General features: G+C 34.1%; 5 protein-coding genes across 9 annotated transcripts; 1 reads left to right on the top strand and 4 right to left on the bottom strand.

Annotated features, from left to right (window-relative positions):
- The first annotated feature begins 937 nt into the window (after positions 1 to 937).
- LOC108340093 (expansin-like B1) lies at positions 938 to 2,330 on the top strand. Its single transcript, XM_017577322.2, has 4 exons — positions 938 to 1,236; positions 1,408 to 1,520; positions 1,621 to 1,932; positions 2,012 to 2,330. The coding sequence occupies exons 1-4, from the start codon at positions 1,101 to 1,103 to the stop codon at positions 2,192 to 2,194; spliced, it is 744 nt and encodes a 247-aa protein (XP_017432811.1). The 5' UTR covers positions 938 to 1,100; the 3' UTR covers positions 2,195 to 2,330.
- A 3,135-nt stretch (positions 2,331 to 5,465) lies between these two features.
- LOC128194456 (uncharacterized) lies at positions 5,466 to 12,173 on the bottom strand. 4 transcript variants are annotated; one of them, XM_052870100.1, is made up of 6 exons: positions 12,040 to 12,173; positions 10,857 to 11,543; positions 10,119 to 10,187; positions 9,844 to 9,976; positions 9,623 to 9,761; positions 5,466 to 7,807 (listed from the first exon to the last, which is right to left on the bottom strand). In XM_052870100.1, exon 6 carries the CDS (start codon positions 6,547 to 6,549, stop codon positions 5,593 to 5,595), a length of 957 nt encoding a protein of 318 aa, XP_052726060.1. In that variant the 5' UTR covers positions 6,550 to 7,807; positions 9,623 to 9,761; positions 9,844 to 9,976; positions 10,119 to 10,187; positions 10,857 to 11,543; positions 12,040 to 12,173; the 3' UTR covers positions 5,466 to 5,592. The 4 variants fall into 4 exon arrangements, with proteins under 4 accessions (XP_052726060.1, XP_052726058.1, XP_052726056.1 ...); XM_052870098.1 differs by having other exon boundaries at positions 9,844 to 10,024; positions 10,119 to 11,543; XM_052870096.1 differs by having other exon boundaries at positions 10,119 to 11,543.
- Positions 7,341 to 7,800, bottom strand: LOC108329084 (uncharacterized). The gene is made up of 2 exons (XM_017563090.1): positions 7,450 to 7,800; positions 7,341 to 7,364 (listed from the first exon to the last, which is right to left on the bottom strand). The coding sequence occupies exons 1-2, from the start codon at positions 7,798 to 7,800 to the stop codon at positions 7,341 to 7,343; spliced, it is 375 nt and encodes a 124-aa protein (XP_017418579.1).
- Positions 7,900 to 10,418, bottom strand: LOC108329091 (protein ALP1-like). The gene is made up of 5 exons (XM_052878072.1): positions 10,248 to 10,418; positions 9,283 to 9,343; positions 8,759 to 8,814; positions 8,442 to 8,667; positions 7,900 to 8,367 (listed from the first exon to the last, which is right to left on the bottom strand). The coding sequence occupies exons 1-5, from the start codon at positions 10,416 to 10,418 to the stop codon at positions 7,916 to 7,918; spliced, it is 966 nt and encodes a 321-aa protein (XP_052734032.1). The 3' UTR covers positions 7,900 to 7,915.
- A 2,347-nt stretch (positions 12,174 to 14,520) lies between the features above and the next one.
- On the bottom strand, positions 14,521 to 20,397 carry LOC108346414 (GATA transcription factor 26). Of its 2 annotated transcripts, none has more exons than XM_017585499.2 (8): positions 19,910 to 20,397; positions 18,203 to 18,574; positions 17,220 to 17,652; positions 16,940 to 17,009; positions 16,510 to 16,613; positions 15,963 to 16,149; positions 15,314 to 15,431; positions 14,521 to 15,075 (listed from the first exon to the last, which is right to left on the bottom strand). In XM_017585499.2, exons 1-8 carry the CDS (start codon positions 19,947 to 19,949, stop codon positions 14,768 to 14,770), a joined length of 1,632 nt encoding a protein of 543 aa, XP_017440988.1. In that variant the 5' UTR covers positions 19,950 to 20,397; the 3' UTR covers positions 14,521 to 14,767. The 2 variants fall into 2 exon arrangements, with proteins under 2 accessions (XP_017440988.1, XP_052734455.1); XM_052878495.1 differs by lacking the exon at positions 19,910 to 20,397 and adding an exon at positions 19,270 to 19,903.
- Positions 20,398 to 22,169: the final 1,772 nt, after the last annotated feature.

Below are 22,169 nucleotides of genomic sequence, written 5' to 3'. Positions count from 1 at the left end.
TCAGACTTACAACAGTATTATCAAAATTGACTCGTTCTAGCCAGCCGAATTGATCAATCGGAAATCTGTAAAACAATTCATTTTATGCTGGTTGTTGGTGGATTATAAATCTTAGACTGATTAATTAGTGTGACTTTACACGTTTTCAATTGGAGTGGTTTGTATTAGATAGGTTTTATATCAACAATGAATGAAGTATTAAAGGATAAAGAGATTAAACAACTAATTTTGATCATTTTATATGCTCTACATGTGATCTAGTATCCAGCACGCACCCAGATTTATGAATTAGCTTGATCTCAGAAAAGGTCATGCAACTGGAAGTATCGTAGATTGTAGAAAAGGTAGGTTGTCTAATAATATTAACAAAAAGGATATCAAGTTAACAAAATCTCATTATTCAAATAGTTACTTACTAACTTTGTTTCGCGAGTGATTAATATTAATTATAACTATGATAACACAGCTAGGTATAAACATAATCCTACACGATAACATTTACTCCTGCTTTAATAAATTGTAGTTGACCTTGCGTGTGATAATGGTGTACTAGAATGGCTTGAAATGATCTAAATACAGCGTAAAAGTAATTTTGGATCAAATTCGATTCAAACTTAAAATAGGGTGGTGACTTTCACACCCACGGAAAAAAAAAACCTACTTTACTGCCTAAAGTAATAATATTTTAATTATATTTATTGTATTTTTAAACTTAAAATTCTATTATACACGGTATTGTATTATTAAACTGGGTTGGTAATTGAATGTGCTTTTTTTAAGAATGTCAAAGTATTATTTTCCCATGAAAAAAACCCAATATATATGGTTTAAACCGTAGTTCAAAATCAGTAAACAGTAGTACACAGAACCGAATTATTCAAACTAGTTTAAAAAAGAAAGACCTACTAAACAAAGGAATAGAACTGCACCACCCGCGGTATATGCATGGAGTAAGATCTCTAAGGCTGTGCTATAAATATCTGATGTATCTTCGCTTCCAATCTCATAAACCCTTCTCAAATCTTATGCTTTGCTTTATCGCATTGGTCACAATCTTGTAATCAATCATATTTTATTTGCGTCTGAGAGTTGAATTTGTGATGGAACTCGGTTTTAGGCACCAACTTGGCCTTGTTTGTGTCATATTCCTCTTCCCTGCACTCTGCAACTGCAAGGAATATTTCACCAACTCAAGAGCAACCTATTATGGCAGCCCCGACGGCTACGGTACTCCAAGTATGTTGCTTACGTTCTTTGCTTTTGCAGCCTCTAGGACTCAACTAGTGGCATGCATGCCTATGTTTGATACTAAATATCCTCTTTTTCTTTCTCGTTTAAAGTGCGTTTTAGAAGAATAAAAACGTGATAACATAAGAAAATTTTATTATGTATGTATGATGATTGTAGCCGGAGCATGTGGATTCGGGGAGTATGGAAGGAAGATGAATTGGTATGATGGAAGAGTGGCAGGGGTCTCTGGGCTATGGAGGAATGGAGCTGGTTGTGGCACGTGTTATCAGGTAGTTATCACACATATGAAATTTCCTAATTCAGTGATTAAGTATTAATAATAAATTAAACACTGATGATAAAATATGAACGATGACGGTGGTGGTGCAGGTAAAGTGCAAAATACCAGAACTGTGCGATGTGAATGGAGCATTCCTGGTGGCAACAGACCAGGGTTATGGAGACAGAACGGACTTCGTAATGAGCCCACGGGCGTTCTCAAGATTGGGACGCAATCAAAATGCATCTGCAGAGCTAAAGAAATACGGTACAGTGGACATTGCATACAGAAGAGTCCCATGTACGTTCATGGGCAACGTCTTGTTTCACATAAAGGAAAGTAGCAGCAACCCTGGTTACTTGGCCGTTCTGATTCTGAATGTAAATGGAAAATACGACGTCAATGCTGTTGAAATGTGGCAGGTATGCATGGAGACAATTTGAACGTAAGAATTTATGAATATGAATAAGGTTTAATTAACGTTGTTGAAATGTTGTGCAGAAAGGGCAACAACGATGGGAACCCCTTCGAAGGGTGTATGGGGCAGTGTTTGACTTTGCGAATCCACCGAGAGGTACAATCCTGCTGAGATTTCAAGTTGGCGTTAATTGGATGACACCAAACATCCCTATCCCTTCTAATTGGAAGCCTGGAGCTACTTATGACACCAAACTTCAGCTTTAAACATCAACACATTATTACAAATAACTCTCCATGCTTCTGTCTAAAGGGGCTCCAATAAATAATGGGGATTCTACTTTCCTATAACAATAAAATCTTCTTTATGATCATTAAATTGATTTCTATGTTAAATTAAAAAATATAAATTTAATGTTTTCAACATTATATATATACCGGGACCAGTTAAAAAAGTGTATACTTAATATTTTAATGCAGGAAATAAATTTAAAATTAGAGATTTTATTCATTATTAAATTCGAATGAAAATTCCCCTAAAAGCTAAAAAAGAACATATTAGCATGAACTAAATTTAATAAACAAAAATGTTACCTTTTATTCAATCGGAAACCATTTTCTTAGTCTTTGCTCATCAAATGAACCCCCTAAAAACTGAAGAAGAACATATTAAATCATAACATAACATAATAAACAAAACATTAAGCAAGTAAAACAACAAAAATGAATATAAAAAAATAAAAGAAACAATCTATAATACTACGGATCAACCCTTTCCATTAATCTCAATCATGCACAGTGTTCACGCTAAGAACAAGAGCAAATAGAGTGCATTCAAAAATCAAAGGGCAAAGCTTGTATGACAAACAATGGAAAAAGACAATAAAACCGTTGAAAGTGAAACTAGAACGACACTGAGATGGGCAATAGAATCATTTTCAGTTGTTGTTCCCAAATCAAAGCAACGAATAAATGTTTCAGAAATGACTATAAACCGTTGAAACGTACGTATTAGGAGAAGGAAAATTTCTTTTAACAAGTATTTTTTATAACTTTTTTATAATCTATGTGATAATTGGTGATTGGTCTGTTTTAAATATATAAACCAATAAAATAATGATACATAATCTATTATTAAAAAATTATTAAAAAAAATTATTAAAATATCATAATAGAAATAATTATTTTAATGTCTTTAGAAAAGTTAGCAATTAACAGAGGTGTGATTTCCTTTAATGACTTATGAGTTGATCCGGATCTCGTCTAAAAATAGGTCATATATTTTTTGGTCTATTCAATTGGAAGTTTTTTTTAAATCTATGGGTTCTCTAACACTAACTTATTTCAGTACTTCACAATCCTTTTAAGTGAAATACTTATCTATCTAATTTCAAATTAAAACACATATTTTTAGTATAATTAATATAAAGATATATTATTACATTATTTTAAAAATTAATTTTGTATTTAAAAACTATTATATATGTAGTTATTATTATATATAAATTATAACTTGAATACAAATATTAATAAAATATTTTATCTTATTAAATTATGTAACATATAAAATTATACATTTTATTAAATAGTTTAATATGTTATAATTTTATTATATATAAATTAATATTTTTATATCATATTTATTATTAGGTTATGTTATGGGCTTATAGCCGACCGAACGGTTAAGGTGCAAGAGAGCCTCTAAGTTATTTTGAGCTCATGGCCGACCGATGGTACCTCCTAAGCAAATGAACTGAGCGGACAAACAGTTAACCACTCGGTAAAATGGGCTCGGAACCAACCGAACGGTAAAGGTGCAGAAGAGTCGGCCGACCGATGATACCTCTCAGGTCAATGAACCGATCGGTAAAAAGAGCCGTTAAGGTAATCAATAGTAATAACTGTCAGGGAGTTAATGAAAATAAGTGTCATTTATTGACAATTAATATTGTCATTCATTGGTGGTTAATGAGTCAGACCTAACGGTAAGCTCATTATAATTTATAAATATATTTCTCGCAAAAGAGACAGGTAACTTTTTTGGAACTTTGGACTTGAACTGAACTTAGAGCTCTGATAATTAAATCTTGATTACAAGATTACTACGCGAAGTCACTGACTTGAGCGTCGGAGTGTCTTTTGCAGGCACCCTCCTCGCGGCTTGGACGAAAAGAAGAGAAAAGACAACACAACTGGACATCGGAGCAGACAACTTTGAATGTTTTGGATTAGGATTCTAAATCCTGCCGAAACAGGTTATATTCTTATAAACATAAAGAATAATTCTATTAAAATATATATCCTTATTTTTATATCCTTATAAACATAAAGAATAATTCTATTAAAATATATATCAAATGACAAAACAAAAATTAAAAATTAAAAATCATTTAACATTGTATTTAGTTATAGAAGTTAATGGGAAAAACGAAGATATTTTAGTTAAGATTAATATCTAAACTGTAAAATCAGATATCGTGATTTCACATGATATTTATAAGTTAAATTCCACAAGTAATCGTAAGATTGATAGAATTGTTTAACAAAATTGTAAAATTGTAAATTATTGTTTTTTCTACTACACCACCTACTGACACTCTTATATTCTCTTTAAGGGTGTATTCTTTTGGGTGTATTTGGGGAAGATGATTTAGGGGAGATGATTTGAATGGATTTGAGTGGATTTGAGGGTAATTTTTTAGTTGTTTTTTTAGTGGATTTGTGGGTAAAGTTTGTGAGAATTAGTGTAGGATTTGATTGATGTGATAGATTTTAAAAATTAATTTAATTGGTAGAAAATGAAGATTACCAAAATGCCCCTAGTTATAAAAGTAATATAAAATGTTATTTTATGATGTTATATTTAATTGTAAAAATGTTTATAAAGAGAAAAAAATTATGAATAATTTATAAAATTAATGTTTAAAAATTATAAAATATATAATGTATTAAAATGAATTTATTTTTAAAATGTAGTATTTGCTTGTAATATAATTTACTACGAAGTGATATCAATTTCTTTGTTACGGAAGTGAGAATGATTAACATTAAAAAAAAAAATAATTAAGTACGAAGTTATAATATTACATGAGGTTAAAAAAAGTGGCAACAAATGAACATACAAATATTCTTTTAATAGTTTATCATCATGTTTATTCAGCAAGGTATCGTTGCAATGCATTAAAACGATATTGTATTGGCATCCCTATTAGACGTCTTGTATGGGATGGATGTGAAGATAAAAAGTCGAAGCACTGTCTGAATAAGTTTTGATCTTCAATGTTCATAGTCTGTAACAAGTTTTCAATTTCTTCTGTAGTTGGATTAGATGATTGAATCCTAGCATTTACCAGGGATATTCGACGGTTCATGGCCTGTGTACGTCGTTCAATAACAGCAGATAGTCTTCTTGATAGATTAATTTGTTTTTGCACTTCATCAATGATTCGAGAGTCCATCTAATTTGCAGATGAGAAAGAACACAATAAAAAAAACTAGCAGAGCTGATGTTAAGGACAATAGCATTAATAAGTAATGTAACATTTGAAACACATACATTGAAATTTAAGAAAATTCAAGTCATGTAATACATTATCGGAAATATAATGATCTTAATCATCTAAACGGTGAAGAATCAAGTTCACATTTTGATTGAGGTGAGCAAATTAGCGGTTCATGTCTAGGGAAAGGTTTGCCAAGTTATCTTCAATACGTTGAACCCGTACCTGCATTAGTTCCATACCCTGCATTTTGTGTCTCAAGTCTTGTACTCCTTCCCACATTTGATTAATCATATTAGGATTTGATAGTGGTCGAGGAGACTGCACAGGGTTTTCATGATGGTCTGGTTGTTCTTCTTCTTCATCATCATCTAGGTCGTGTTGCCAAACACTGTTGACATTAACAATTTTCATCCTCTTCAAAGAATTGATTGAAAAGTGATGTCGAGACCCTATATGAGTGTTGGCATCGGCATCAACGTTAACTCCACAATATGCCATGATATGTGTCATAAGGACACCGTATGGGAGGGGTGTGTCACTGCCCTTGCATTTAAGCATATGCTGCATTATGTGATGAGGCCAATTGATTACTATATTATTTTTTAGCACCCATATCATAAAAATATCTTCCTGCAATAACCTAGCAAAATTCCCAGGTCGTGGAGTCAACATATGCACAGTAACATAATGCAGAAGCCTATCATTGATATTCAAACAACCAACCGTTAAAACACCTTGACCACCCTGCAAATCTGGTATAATCATAGTAGCTAATGCCATGTCCCGATCATATGGAAAGTCCTCTGGGATATTTGAATAACACAATTTCTGACTGTCGTACTTCAAGTTAGCAACATTCAACCAATCAGCAGGTTTGAATCTAATTTTTCTCTTATTTACCTCACTGAGCAAATATCCTTTTCCAGAAATCTTTAGATTTGAATAAAATACTTTGATTAAATCTGGATAGTAGGATCCCTGTAATGTAAGAAATTGGACCACCCCTTGAAATAGAAGTTGTTGTTGGAAAAATAACCCTGAACCGGTAAATGATTCAAAATTCATTATCTTCGGAGCAACTATACTCCTTGTATAGAAATCAGCGGCATAATTTTCCATTTGATGACTGTGAGTGAAGAAACGACGCTGATCTAATTGTTCCTCTACAGATGGTCTTACATCGGCTGCATCTTCTGCTTTAGTGAGGGTTCATTTTCCCTTACGACTTTTTCTTGGCCTTTTGGTTGATGATGAGGCCATTTGACAATTTCTATAACAAAGTAATTGATGAAAACAACAACATAGTAAGTCATAAAAAATTACTTATATTTAATAATGAGAACAAATAAGAAATCATAACATTGGTCCAGCAAATTCTCGTCAGCAATGTTCATAGAAGTCAACATTTCATAAATGTCCGCCTCTGTATATGTGTAATTCGGGTTGCGACGGAGTATTTTATTTCTATCTTCCATTGCTGACACTTGACGCACGGCTGCATCAGAGATCACACCAAAATGAACATTTGATGAGCTAAGCACATTTACGAAACCATCCAGGCTGGTGGTCAACTTATCAAACTGAGAATCAATAACATCGACCATAGGTGCCTTCCTTTTCGAGCCCCGTGAAGATGAAGTTCCACCGGATGGGACAGAAGGCACAGATTGAGTCTGTCCTGGACTATATTCATCCACAGATGGAGGAGGTGATGGTGGAGTTGGGTCTCTATACCCCGTCCACTCAGGCTGTTCAGGAATGTACTCAATATTTTGATTCAAATCAACACTGACACGAGGAGCAACCCGCTGTCGACGAGCTTGACGAGTAGTCCAAACACCACTCCTAGTGGCTCGATTAGCTGCCCATAACTCGACCATTAAATCATAATGTCTTATACTATTAACTCTCTACTTTGCCGCAGTTGGCCTGGACTGAAAGAACAAATACAACAAACAGAATGGTTCATCATATTATGTGTTATAAGGATCCACAAAATGTTTGCATTTTTATAAATACCTGAATGAGGTCCATCCAAACTTCATCCTCAGCGTGGAATGTCATACTAACCGGGTTCCACGCAAATCCACTCAATCTAGAAAACAAGTCATGTACCTCCCGCCATTTATCTTTCAAGACTTTCTGACGATTTTTAACATTATTTTTTGTTATTGCGACATACCCAGAGCTATGAAGATGATGAACTATGTTACTATATGCTTGGGATGTCCAGCTTCCGTCAACCCTATTACCGATTCGTGATTCCTCAATCATAGAGTGTAGAAGACGTGCGTCCATGTCCTCTATCCACTTCATAAACTCTCTAGTAGGAGCAGAGGACTGAACGTATGTTGCCTTACCTCTATTCATTTTATACCTATTTCATCAACAAAATTGTAAGAAGTTAACATTAAACATCCTTAATTTAATGTTCAACTCAAACACAAAATATCAAATAGTCATACAATACAACAAAATATAATAACTAAGAGTTTTCATAATCTCGCCACATATGATCGGCTATAGAATCCCTAATACTACTACCAATCCTATGGTCCTCTTCTATGACTTGAGATGATGAAACATTATGGTCTTCCCTATCATTCAACTCGTTATCAACTTCTTCAAGTAATGAGTCATCGTTATCCACGCCACGAAGGAAGTTGTGTAAGATACAACATGCTAGTATGATGTCTGTCATTGTATCCAATCCATAGTGTGGTTCAGTGCCACTTGCAATGATAGGGAATTGTTTTTTCAACACACCAAAGGTTCTTTCAATAACATTTCCCAACGACGAATGACGATGATTAAACAGCTCACGTGCATTTTGTGGTCCTCTGCGTGTATATTCTTTAAGGTGATATCTGACACCTCTATATGGAGTCAAAACTGTGTTTTTCAACATGAATCCTGCATCACCGAGGTAGTATTTTCCTACAAATTTGCGCATATAAATGTAATTAGTCAATACACAATTAAATCTTCAACATCTCAATGTAGACACTGACCTTGGGGGATAACCAACGGATCATCTCGATCAAGAGCATTTTTTAAAATTCTAGAATCAGATGCAGTTCCTTCCCACCCAGCAAGAACGTAAGTGAATTTCATGTCAAAATCACACGCCACAAACACATTTTGTGTTGGCCAGTCTTTTCTTCCTCGAAATCTTTGAGCATTACTTCTTGGGACCTTCACACGAACATGAGTTCCGTCTATGGCCCCTAAACAATCCTAAACATACAAATAACTAATCATCATAAAACTGAATAATTGTTAGCATCTTTTGATCACAAAACATCTACACATATGATGAAGTGAGTACCTTAAAGTACGGGTAGAAGCGATTGTTGTTCAACACATATGGATGAAACTCATTTCCTGAGGGTTGAATTAGAAATTCAGATTCCAAAGTTAAGATAGCATCCAACACATTGTGAAAGTGTTTGCTAACCGTGGAACCGGATCGATGAAAGAAAAATGTGACATTGTGATTCTTAACATTATGGCCAATTATATGAAGAAATTGAGCTACTTGTTGCTCTACAGTAGACCGAATCGCATCCTTAACTAACCTAGTTGATCTTAGTTTCTCACAAAGTGTAAGAAATGCCTCTGGACCCATTTTAATAATGTCGCGACACCGATTAGTATGCACAAGATATGACATTAATTGCTCCCTGCGACGGTCTCTGTCCGGTAGGTAATTGCTTACACTACTCGAATCAGTCGAGTACATATGCAAGTTACTCAACGCGTGTGCAACAATGCATAACATTGTCAGTGCAGCCAATGAAGTGGTTATTTGTAATTGTTAACGTATCATTGCGATAATATTGAAGTTTATACCAACCACATCATCATCAATATCTTCACCGTCCAAATATGATAAATCTAATTCTCCTTCCATCTATATTTACTTAACCAAAAATATAACATTTAACAACCATATAAAGACAACTAAAATTAACAATCAAATTCATTTCATATATTCATATATTTATATTTTATTAACAAAATCAAGCATTCATACGAGCAATAAAAAAAATTACATTCATATATATATATATATATATATATATAATTATATATATATATATATATATATATATATATATAATTATATATATTGAGTAAAGTATTATCAATGTTCATGCACATAAATTTAATACAATAATATAAAACATACCTATTTCACTGTCAAACTTATCAAGATTTCTTCAGCAGATTTCAACGAAGATAGAAAGAATGCTACCACCCAGTAAGATATAAGATGAATATTTTTTTTCTAGAGATTCAAATATAACATTAGCTATTCCACACGAAACCTGTTCAGAAAATACATGAATATGGTTATATTATATACTGCTTTAAAAAAATAAAAAAAATAAAACTTGGTTAAATATGTACCTTTTCTTAGCATGCGTCTTCAATGACCATCAAATAATGCCTCACCACAACCATTTATGAAGGTGAACACAAGGTAATGCAACATCGTTGCTCGCATACAGCCACCAACCTTTTTCCAACCTCAAAACATGCTCTACTCATGGTATAAGACAAAGTTCAGTATCTGTGTTTCAATCGTCTTCTGTAACCAACAAATCAAATTCCAAATTCCAAGCAGAACGTTGTCTTTAACAATATTTTTCAAAAACGAAATGGACACAACACATGTGTCTAACCTGGTCAGAGTAGTTATCCCTAAGATGAAGTTATTAGCTTGCCAACTGCACGTTAATCTTTCCAAAAACCTACAACACATACAAAGGGTTAGCCTCGTGCAATTAAAAAACATATTCTTGAACATGTACAGGTTCAGGGAACCCATTTCCGTCGACGCCCACGACGTCGTGGGGTTGCTGCTGCATGTAGGGCTTCATGGATTCCTTTTCTGGCGAAGCACACGGTTCATGATGATGGACAGAGTTTGCCTTTACCCTACACAGAAACGTCTTCCTCCTCCTCTCCACCTCCCTCTCCATCTCCATCAACCTCTACTTAGATTTCCAGTCGTCCATGGCCACCACCACCACATGTCCTCCAACAAACAAACCTTCATCCTGCACAAATCTCCCTCATCTCCCTCTTCTCCATCCTCCCTTTCACGCTGGACCCATCCATAGCCTCAGTAATGACGACGGGAATGCACCATTGGAACTGGATTGTGCATGATTTCGTCAATCATAACAGCAAGCTGTAACCGGTTACGTTCACGTGTAACCGATTACACCAGGGCGTGGAAATCTTCGAAAACGTGTAACCGGTTACAATCTTTGTAACCGAATACAGATCCCACTTTCGGACTCCGTCTTCATCGTCAACCATGTGCTTCGTCGGCGATTAACCACTGTCTTCTTCTTCATCACCATGACCAACTTCAACCTGAAACAACCACACCAAAATTCAAAAATAATTATTACCTCTACTCCGTCCTCACTGCCGACACAAAACTCCAGCACACACACACTTCTCAGTCGCCACACTTCTCAGTCGCCCTTAGCTGCTCGAACGAAACCTCTTCACCCTTAGCTTTGTACGTCCAAACACGCATCAACACACACCAAAGACATCTATCAAGCAACTACTTATTAATCTGGTCTTGTGTGCGTGGTCACACCTTTGTTTTCACATTCAAACTCCTCTGTAGTGCATTGTTTAGTCAAACAGAGAATCTCCCCACATTGCTATGCCTGCAAAAGAACGCTGCAAGCGCCAGAAATGCATTGGCGAGGATACTGGAAAGTGGTATATCACATGGCCAAGAACAGTCTTCCCTACTCGTGAAAGCACAATGACTTTTTTATATTATCTTTACTATGCATGGGAATAACGTTTTCATGGATATGCATTTTTTATTGTAACCCTGGCTGAATACGTGTTTGGAAATTTCCAATTTGTTCAGGGCAAACCAGTCTTTTTCTTCAAAATCATCGCAAATCTTCTCAAATTAGCGGGATGGTGATAACGTATCAATCTCGCAAATCCTCGCTTTTCCCTCTGCGCAAATCGTCCCAACCGAACATCAGTTTCTTCACAAATCAGTCCTCGCAATTCACCGTGAATAGTACTATCCACGCATACGAACACAACGTAAAGGAGACCTAAACCTAATTAAAATTTAATACAATTAAAAATGTATTACAACGTGTATTATTAATTGCAATACCATTCAATTAAAAATAAATACAAATAAAATTTACTTTCTTATTTTTTCATTTGACCTAAATAAAATTTAGAACAATTAAAAATTTATCTATCCTATTAAAAATAAATACAAATAAAATTTACATTTTTGTTTTTTCATTTGACCTAAATAAAATTTAGAACAATTAAAAATTTATCTATCCTATTAGTATTACAAGTTGCAACATTACTCAACATTCACCCTCTTGAATAAATTCAATTAAAATTGAATTAAATTAAAACTAATAAGTGATATTTTAATTAAAATAAAATTTAAATCTAATAAAAAATATTATGATTAAAATTATAAAAAGTTTATTATTAAATTTGATTAAATATGAAAAAGAAAATTAATTTTTAATAATTTATCTTTTATTTAAAATATAAATTTTATTATTTATTTCAGGATTTACAATTTACCTTCTAGTAGAAGACATTCACCAAGTTCACAGTTAACCCTAACCACAATCCCCAGAGCCTTCTTTTCATCCTTCCCGCGTTTCCTCGTCCCAGCAAAAATCATGAACGATTCATCTGACCACTCCCCCTCACCCGCTTCCGCCGACTCCCCGCCTCACGCCAACTCCATCGTCATGGTGTCGCTGTCCGACTCCCTGGACCCCATCCCCCAAGAGGTTTCCCAAACGCCGGCGGAGGCCGCCACCGACGGCGATGACCCTTACGCTGTTAATGATGCCGCCGGTGTTGACGCTGGGACACAGGGGTCCGTCGATTTATGTGAGGGGTCGAAGTTAGGGTTTTCGGAAGTTCAACTGAAGCAGGAAATGGGCGTCGGTGAACGCTCGCACGGAGCACCAAGAGATGTTTTGGGCGAGATTCGTGATGGCCGGTTTGATGAGTTTGTGGTTTCCGATGGGGAGCTGTCTCATTCGGGGCCGTCACCGGCGAAAAAAACAAAACTTTCGGAGGTCGATCTGGATGTGGATTCTTCAGAGGGTTGTGTGGAAGTTCAATCGCAGAAAGGGGAAGAGAGTATGGGGAATTGCGAGGGGAAACTGGTTTCTAAAGAAGGAAAAGCTTCAGACTGTTCTGCCAAAATTTTAGAAACCGCCGTTGGGAACGTCAGTTTGAGTGCATCCGAGAAAGTGGCGGAAAGTAACTCAAGTGATGGTGTTGTGGAAGGTTCTGGAAAGGGAATGGATGTGTTTGAAGTGTTAAGAGTTCTTTCAGAGATTAATAATGAAAAGGGAAAAAATCTTGATAATTTGACTTTGTTGGAAGTGGCAGAAGCTTGTGGAATCAATTTTCCTCGTCCAAGGTGGTGGCCGGAAGACTTTGACTTTTACCCATAAGAATAGTGTGAGGAAAACTGGAAAACTATAATCATTATGTTATATTGCTTGATCTTCTGGTTATTTAGAAGGTTATTTCAAAGGTTTTTCATTCGTGTCTTTTGCGCTTGGAATTTAGAAGTTTCTTAGATGTCTCTACTTTGTTGTTTAGTGGATGATAGAATGGTAGGGTTCCAATTTATATCTGTTTCGGAAGGATGTCTGTTTGTCTATTGTAATTCTGGTCCAAACCTTTGAATCAGAATCACTAACCTCTTATCTACATGTCTTTATTGCTTTGCTACTTTCGTTGTGTTGGCTTTTTCAAACACAAAAATGATATTATATTTTTTGAGAAATTATTATAAGAACTAGCAAATTTATATAGACCCTTTATATGATTCTTACATATATCATCCATGCTTATGTTTAATTGTATATTTTAGAATACTGAATAAATTGAAACTTTTCTTTCAAGCTCTAGCTTTGGTATACTGATAAATAATTTTTATAGGTAATTCACGAAAAGTTTAGATTTTTATTATAAAGTAGGTTATGTGGATACAAAATGTTTAAGAGAAACTAAAATTTTAGAATTTTATTAGAGTTAAATTTTCAATTTTTGTTTAAAAAAATTAAAATTAAAATGTTTTATACTTTTTACTCTTTCATTATATTAAAATATTTGAAATTAGCTAATGTTTTATTTTAAAATTTTAATTTTTAATAACCAAATTAAGAAATTAAATTTATTTACATCAATAACGCATTTAAAAACGTAGGAAATTTAAAACAAAATATTTTTAAACGTTTTAACTTCTCTAAAATTTTAAATATTATTGTCCAAACACAATGTAAAAGTCGAAAATATCAACAATTTCCGATACTTATTGCGAAGTAATCGGTAAGTGAAAATGCATGACGCCAACGACTATTCTTCGTTCATAGTGTGACAATTGTATCCTACTCATCAGCACCACATTACGGATTCAACAACAAAAAATCAATTAGAGTTTACTTAGTAAACAAACACACCAGTTTTGCCTTTGCTAATAGCAAAATATGAACCATGATGTTGGGCTTTTGCTGCAAAATGAGTAAGAACTTTTCTTATAAGCAAAATGAGTAAGAACTTATAAGCAAAATGAGTCAGATGATGTTTTTTCATCAAACACTTTATAACCCAAATTGAAGACTCATTATCATTACCGCACAGAATAAGATATAACATATAATGATCACATTCAAAGACATTTTAGAGTAACACCAAAGATGACAAAAATGAATAGTTATAATTTAGACACCAATAAAGGCCATTGGAAACATAGGTGAGAAAATTATATTGCTTGGTTTCTAATCCCATGAAAAGAGTAGAAAGAGATCAAAACCACTAAAAGAAATAGTTACAAGAGACTCACAATAAATAATCTTCAAAACATGTTTATCGTTGCTATTAATGATAATCTGTTCCAACGTGACGTTGTTCTTTGAAAATACTAAAGACAATAACTCTGCAGTTCTTTGTCATCTAATCCATCCATAGTTGTCTCATGCATATATACGGTTTATTATTTAGATGGAAGTTTGAAGAGTTGAGATTTAAACCTACTGGTATAAAAAGGTTGTGAAAATCATTAACAAAACATAAACTACAATTGCATACAAAACTCCGGAGTTGATCACTCCGCATTTCATACTATATGTTACAATCTATAACCAACCTATACAATGAAAAAAGCCCATTCAACTTCCATCCTTTGGCAATCCAAGCTCAAGGTTGCAAGGAAACAAAAACACAACCATCATATCTCTTGTACAGGAATTTTGGTGTTTCAGATGCAAATATTTGGACCCTATTAAGGATGATGAGTAACAGTTGAGTGTACTGAGCTACTAGTGGTGCAGACCTTAGCACCATAGCTTAAAGTTGGGAGCAGGAGCTCTGCCTGCGGAAAAGAACTGTTAGAAGGCACATCTAACAGCAGATCCTCAGAACTCTCACCAACATAGTTAAAAGAATCCAACATGTGCAAGCCACCAACACCATGTGGCAAAGAAAAAAGGCTTTCTGGGCTGAAGCTTGAGCCTTCTTCTACAACTTCTTTGCCTTCACATACAGGATTTATAATCACCCTTATGGGGCTCCTCATTGTTGTCTTCAATTCTGAAATTTGTACAATAACTTGCTTAGCGTCAAAAATGCTTATTCAATTAAATCATAAACGGCTGAGAAAACCAAAACAGCTGAGTTCTAATTGTAGCTTCTAACTGGTATCAAAATAACAGTAACACAGTTGTCTTATCATGTCTCAACATAAAACCACAGCATATATTCAACATCTTGCAAAAGAGGTATGTGAATACTTTTATTTTTCTTTGTTGACATAGGATTGTCATCTAACCTGCAAAATTTTGATTTTGGCTGTCATGCTCACGTATTCTCTTGGCATTTGTAATATTACTTGATTCCATAGCAGTAGATCCTGGACCATTAGTTTTTCCAGCTTTGTTTTCACATTTCTGCACCCATAGAAGGATGCAATATATGAGTCTTCTAGACCAAACCAATCCAGTAAAAAAATTGAAAAACTAACTACAATGGATCGGTTATTAGATCCAACATTGAAAACTAGACCAAAATTTTATAGATAATGCTTTGGAAAGTAATATTTTGCCAAAGAAAATTTTATACTATTCCATACCTAACGTACAAAATTTCCCTGTTCTACCACAACCAAGCTCAGTTTCTTCTCTTGAATTTGGATATGAAATCCAGGAATGATATGATTGATATTTTATAAATTATATTTAGAATTTAGATATACATTTTGATGTATTTATTTAAACTTGTATTTAGTGTATACAATGAACTTCAGACTTACATTTTATATATTTAGATGCACTTCCGTATTAAAAAGTTAATAAATAAAAACAATGACCCAATCCAAATCAATTTAAATTGGATTGGATATACACTTTAAATCACATTCACACATAGAATTATAAGAAAACACAAAAGCATTAGTATCTCAATAGTAAATCAGCACAAACCTTGAGAAAATTATAGTGTTCTACCCATTTTGATTTTGACATATTAGATAACACAAGCCTTTTCAATGTCTTCCATTCTTCAGGTTTTGTCCCCAACAAAGAGATGTCAAAGACACCTTCCCCAAGAAGTTGCTGAAAATAAGTCAAGTTCTCCTTGAATTGGAAGCTACTGAACATGTTTTTAAGGCTGCAAATACAACCAGCACGATCAGTCACTAATGTTTGATCTAGTATTTAGTCTAGATATCTTTTTATGCCCTAACGAGTTGGATCACTACACAAGCCTTTTTTTGGGTAGAAGGGGAATGAAAAACTAAGCCATTTGTTACTTCAAAATTGTGAACAAATGAGAACTCAAATTAAATGCCTTAATTCTTTTGATATAGAACATTTATAGCAATTGTTCGTTTAGAATTACAAACCCCACCTCCCTCCTTTGAAAGGACGGACTTGAAGAGTAAAGGGCACAGCGACATGCTAAACATCAAAAGATCATTATATGATCAATAATGATATATTCAGTGCAAACAAGATAAGAGATTCTAACCTATCAATAAAATTAGAAGTATCAACCACAGGAAGATACTTTAGTAATTGCTGCTGCTCTTCATTTGTCAAGTTCCTCATAAACTCCTCATAGTTCACCACATCCTAACAAACATAATAGCAAGCAATATTTAGTTATAAATACGTGCAAAGAATAAGACAGTAGTCATCCTCATGACACAACCCAAAAAGCATGACGATATTATTTGTGGAAAATGAGTATTCCTGTTCTCAAAAGAAGTCTAAAACTCAGTAGCTATCTTGCAAGTCCTGAGAGTAGTTATATAAATGAAAACAGATTATACTTTTGTGTTAGTGAGAGAGAGAGAGAGAGAGAGAGAGAGAGAGAGAGAGAGAGAGAGAAACCAATAGTATTGTTAGCAGCAATGATACAAAACCATGCTATTGATACAAAAACTCGTGCAACTCACATTTAAATCTATTGAGCACAACAGTGAATTGTGATTTCCAGGAACTTGTTTTTCAAGCTGAGACTTGTCCCTAAAAAAAAAAAAAAGAGAGTAAATTTTATCACTTCTCCGATTGAATTTGCACACTTATCTCTAATTTCTACATAAAGTCACATGTATGTATAAACAGGTTGACATCCTCATACCCATTCCAAGAAAATTACCAAAGTTATGCTAGCACATTGTTTCTGCATAACTGACTAGAATAATGAAAGACTGTAAACTGCTGAGGAAAACATGCCTTTCAAGTTTCTCTTGTTGCATGATTTGGCCAGCTGAGTTTTCTATCTTTTCAATTCCTTGAGATGAAAAGTTCATGCCACTGTGATCACTACTATACAAAGGAATCGTACTAGAGAATGAATATGCTTCATTCATTAGGCATTGTTTATTATCAACTGAAAGAGAGCTGGCCTCGGACTCTTCATCACGAGCTATAGAGCTAGGATGCCTGATGAGAATGCTTCCATGTCCTATCTCAACAGAGACCATTGGTGTGTCACTTTCCAAAAGAAGATCCTCTTCAGAAGATGCAGAGAAACAAGACTGTTGTTCATGAAGAATAGTACACAGGTCTCTTGTGAGCTTCTCAACAGATGAAGGCTTTGGACGACCTGAACATGTTCTCTTTTTAGAAGGCACCATGGCATCCCAGACCACTGACATTGCAGGACCTACATAAATCACACTATCTATCTTAAAATATATGCTTTTATTGAAGAAACAAAGGAATCTGTTTTGAACTGCAGTAAGCCGCAATTAAGAACCAGACATGTTATGTCATGTAATGTAAAATTCGACATTTTACTATAAAGCATTGATAAAGAAATATAGGTATAAACAAATAAAAGATAATTGATAATTCATGTTTAATTTTATAGCTTGCCAACAAAATTGTTGAGATAAAATGGGTTCTTCATTACGAAATTTTTTTGAATCACTTTTGAATTCTTAAATGCACACTCGTATTTATGATGTAAAATTAGAATTAATATTAACTTGTTTTCTTAGAGAAAAAACAAGGCCTTGCTAGTGGATCTGTAATTCCACAACTGATCTTTTTCCTTTACCCTTCCTTCACATCATTATCCAGTTCTTGATTAAGCTCGCATAAATCAGGACAATCATCAAAACCCATGCTATTTCAATGGAAAGGACAGTGCTGCCATAATCAGTTATGTAGAAACATCTTCCAATGAAATCAGAAAACAGTAATAGTCCAACCTGTCAAATCACTAGCATCTGTGCCACCAAATTGAGCACAGCTCTCCGAGTTAGAAATAGCTGACCCTGAGCTTGATCTGTTGCTTGTATCTTCATCCACAACCTTTAGGTGTCCTTGATTATAATCTGGAACGAACCCTCCAGATGCAGCATTATCATAGTTCTGCTTTCTCTTGACCAATTTCACTTCTTTGTTCTTATTTAGTGATATGCTTTTTACCCTGGAAACTTTTTGATCCTCATAATCAGCATTTTCTGCCCGTGCATGCAAAGGGGTATAATTTGCAAGTGTTCCCTTAGTCCTCCATCGAGATCCACATGCATTGCATAGTACAGGCTTCTCAGGTGGTCCGTTACGCCAAAGTGGTGTGCCTAATGCAAGGCTTTTTCATTAGAAAATCTGTGAAGTTTAAAAATTCTTGCAAACAAGAATCGAATAGAATTATCTGTGATTGAAAACAAAGCCAAAGTGTACTAAAAATTCCAGCAAACACATTAAAGAATGAGACAGCAATCATTAATTACTATAAAAAAGATCCAGAACTTCTGCATGAATGGTTGACTATCTTCCCATGTTTACAAAATTTTAGATAACGCATAGCAATATCCTTTTGCAAGAAAAACTACAGATTAGTTTACACTTCACATTCATCAAGCAGCAGATATGGACAAACTCAAGTTAAGAAGACGTGCAGAATGGTAGAAAGACAATGCTTTCATTTGAACCAAAACAATTAACATTTGTCCGCTCAGTGCTTGTTGCAGTACTGTTAAGGCTAGATAAAAATTTTCGTTTGTCCGTAGAGAAGTAGTTTTGTTCTCAAACACTGGCACTCAAATTCTGAAGTGCAAACCAATAACACATAGACAACAGTTTCAAGTTTATCAGAAAAACAATGAACATCTCTAAGGCTTAAGTTGTATCAAGGTTATCAGCATAGTTGAGAAAGATTGAAGATATAGAAATGATTAGTCATAGCAATTGAACTTTCATCCCAGCCAGAGACAATTAAGTAAGATCCACGAAGGATGACTGCAATGCAAGGAGAAAAAAAATTCTAACATACAATGAGAAATTGCTAGGTAGACAAAGTGACAACGAACAACTCTGTAAAATCCTTTCGGAAATGGGTAGATTACTACGGACATTTTGCAAAAGCACAATTATCTTCCTTTCCTTTTCTTACTTTCTCTTGTTCACATAACATGCAAATGAATGGAGATTGGGTTGACTCTTCTGATAAAGATGATTTAGAACAACAGATGTTTTGCTTATTGAGAAAAAGGTTCGTTGTAATATTCAATCCATTCCGAGATTAAATTTGCATGAATTACATTTGCACACACTTCAGACATAGTCAAGGAACGCAAAGACCCACTGAATGAGACACAGAACACATCAACAGAGGAAGTTAATATAATTGAATTTTCCAGAACTTCCATTTCCAAATATTCTGGGCAACAGGAATGTTTATATGGTTGAATTCTAATACATCCAAATAAAGAACATTAAACTAAATTATCCCATTTGTTTAAATTGGCCAGAACTTTTCCCTTGCACGCATCTCAATTTCTTATCAAAATCACAATCCATGCCATCGGTTCCAAGACAAACTTCAAATTCAAAGAGACAAATTTCAAAAAAACCCATAACTCTCAGGAAAAACTGCAAACAAAAGATTTCATATTGGAGAGACAAGAACTCACTTGTAACTCCACAGTGATAGCAAGGCCCTTGCTTGCCCATGTCTCAAACTTTTCCTCAAGTAAAGGGGAAAATATGTAGAAAAAATTGCAGAAAAAAGGGGCAAATAATTCTTTAACGAAAAAGAAAAAAAAATGTTTTTTTTATTAAATACCAGTTTTTTTGAAGGCTAGTATTAATGGGTATTGAAGGCTTTCTTCTGCAGCAAACCCAGAAAACAGTTTGCAAGAACAAAGGCAGCAGAAGCCAATACACCCAGAAGAGTTTATGTTTTACTGTCCTTAAAAAAACTCACATAACATCACAGAACACACAGAATTACAGAAATTGATATCTGGGTGTTGTAGCTAGAAATCTGTACAAGAGAAAAAACCAGTAAAGGAATCTCGGAAATGACAGAGAAAAGAAGAAGGGAAGGTGCAATGGAGAGAGACAGAAAGAGAGAGGAAGGTCTGAGTATGTGACTTCTTGTTGTATTGTACAAGAAGTAAATGTCCAGCTTTTCCTTTATTTATTTTTTTTAACCCACTTTCTCGTCTCTCTCTCTATTTTCTTTTCTTTCTTTTTTTTTAATTGTCTTTTGTTGTTGTTTTATGAGAATATTTTTTGGGTTCCCTGATGTTATCTGAGATATTTCAGTTTCCATTTTGTAAACCAAAGTAAAAAAAAAATCGAATTTACGGTGTAAAAGAAATCGGACAGATTAATGCTGAATCACAAACGTCCCAGAATAAGAGAAAAAGAAATGAAATCATTTATTCAGTATAGTTTAGCAGAATATAAATTTCTAATTTGCTCATGTTTTAATCTGTATTTATTTTTTTCTAATTATGCATATCACAGGTTTTAAAACATGCTGTTGATTCTGAGAGAAATCGATAAGGGAATATCAATATATTATTGCATATATCATGGTGAATGTAGACTTTTCTTTGCTTTGCTTTTAATTTTTCAAATCCCCATCTTCACCATTGGGAATTTGGTCTAAAACAGTTTCTACTAATGAGATAATATCGATGGCCATGGAGGAAAAAAAAATCAAGCCCAAAACTCGATAGATCTCAAAACAACAGGTGAAAGAAAAAGACATTTTTTTTTTCATAATTTTAGGTTTATGAAATGATTATGTATGATATTATATATCCATGATTTTATATTCTGTGTCTGTGATGGCATGATGTTGATAAATTTGAGTGGCGTTGATAGAGAAAAAAAAAAAGAATAAACAGAGGGTAGGAAGGAACAGGTGTGTGAGAATTCGTTGTGATAAACCCAATCAAGACCGTTGATTAAGCCAGGGCGGTTGATGTTGGGGCCACCATTAGTGATATGCTTTTGCTTTAGTTAGTTTTTTAATCTGATTTGAAACGAACGGTGATTAAGGAGGGTACGTGAATCTGAAACTCAATTATTCAGAGGAAATGGCGAAGACAGATAGAAGAATTATGAAGCTAGGGGCTAGAGTGAGGAAAGAAGAAAAGGAAAAAAGGAAAAAAGGAAAGTAAAAAATGAGATATTGAAATTAATAAATTGAAATTGAAATTGTAGGAAAAACAGTGTGGGCATGATACATAGTGGGTATCTGATGAATTTGACTAATTTGGTGGGTTGTGAAGTTCCTTATCTTGTAGTGTGTTTTCCACCCTTTAATCTAACATGGGAAAAGGCTATTGAGGATGGAGTGAATGTGTAAAGAAAATTGGTCCAACCCATCTCTCAAACTGTATCATTAAATCACCTTCATTGACTAAGGACATTCTGGACTAGCAGCCACACCATTATTTATTTCCCCTTTTACATCAATTTTTTTATTTAAATGATTAAAAATTTACATTCATTAAAGATAAATAATAAATTAAATAATTACCTTTCTACATTATTCATCTAAAATGCTTTTTCTCAATTCACCAATCACCAACTAGTCAATTCTTCCTTCTACACTATTCAATTTTAACCCTTTACCATTTCCTCCTCAAACTCACCTCTCGACACGCATTCTTCATAATGCCACAATTCAGCTAACGTCTTTTTAATTTTTCAAAAACAAAATTCGATTTTGTTTCTTACTTTTACAGTTATAAATTTTATTCTTATATCTTTTTAATTAATTCTTAATTTTTTAATATATATAAATATACACGTCCTTTTAAGTTTAGCAGTTAGTAAAACTGCCTTTTACTTGGTTAATGCATGGTTTCTGATATATTCTTTATTTTACTCTTTATTTGTTTTTAGTATTCTCACCTTCTACTCTTATGATAA

This window comes from Vigna angularis, chromosome 1 (genome assembly GCF_016808095.1).
Source record: "Vigna angularis cultivar LongXiaoDou No.4 chromosome 1, ASM1680809v1, whole genome shotgun sequence".
Taxonomy (NCBI): domain Eukaryota; kingdom Viridiplantae; phylum Streptophyta; class Magnoliopsida; order Fabales; family Fabaceae; genus Vigna; species Vigna angularis.
The sequence above is the reverse complement of the archived record's forward strand: the minus strand, read 5'-3'. Positions and strand labels throughout refer to the sequence as shown.

What these genes read in the sequence shown, in the direction of transcription:
- LOC108340093 (XM_017577322.2), top strand. Translation starts at nt 1,101, where the DNA reads ATGGAACTCGGTTTTAGGCACCAACTTGGCCTTGTTTGTGTCATATTC. An exon ending in CGACGGCTACGGTACTCCAA is followed by an intron (nt 1,237 to 1,407) that starts GTATGTTGCTTA and finishes TGATGATTGTAG; the next exon opens with CCGGAGCATGTGGATTCGGG. An exon ending in ATGCTGTTGAAATGTGGCAG is followed by an intron (nt 1,933 to 2,011) that starts GTATGCATGGAG and finishes AATGTTGTGCAG; the next exon opens with AAAGGGCAACAACGATGGGA.
- LOC128194456 (XM_052870098.1), bottom strand. Translation starts at nt 6,549, where the DNA reads ATGGAAAATTATGCCGCTGATTTCTATACAAGGAGTATAGTTGCTCCG.
- LOC108329084 (XM_017563090.1), bottom strand. Translation starts at nt 7,800, where the DNA reads ATGAATAGAGGTAAGGCAACATACGTTCAGTCCTCTGCTCCTACTAGA. An exon ending in TTTGGATGGACCTCATTCAG is followed by an intron (nt 7,365 to 7,449) that starts GTATTTATAAAA and finishes TTGTTCTTTCAG; the next exon opens with TCCAGGCCAACTGCGGCAAA.
- LOC108329091 (XM_052878072.1), bottom strand. Translation starts at nt 10,418, where the DNA reads ATGGAGAGGGAGGTGGAGAGGAGGAGGAAGACGTTTCTGTGTAGGGTA. An exon ending in GAAATGGGTTCCCTGAACCT is followed by an intron (nt 9,344 to 10,247) that starts GTACATGTTCAA and finishes AAGTAAATATAG; the next exon opens with ATGGAAGGAGAATTAGATTT. An exon ending in TATTGATGATGATGTGGTTG is followed by an intron (nt 8,815 to 9,282) that starts GTATAAACTTCA and finishes TTCAACCCTCAG; the next exon opens with GAAATGAGTTTCATCCATAT.
- LOC108346414 (XM_052878495.1), bottom strand. Translation starts at nt 19,351, where the DNA reads ATGTCCGTAGTAATCTACCCATTTCCGAAAGGATTTTACAGAGTTGTT. An exon ending in AGATGCTAGTGATTTGACAG is followed by an intron (nt 17,653 to 18,202) that starts GTTGGACTATTA and finishes TGATTTATGTAG; the next exon opens with GTCCTGCAATGTCAGTGGTC. An exon ending in AACACTATAATTTTCTCAAG is followed by an intron (nt 15,432 to 15,962) that starts GTTTGTGCTGAT and finishes CTATGGGTGCAG; the next exon opens with AAATGTGAAAACAAAGCTGG.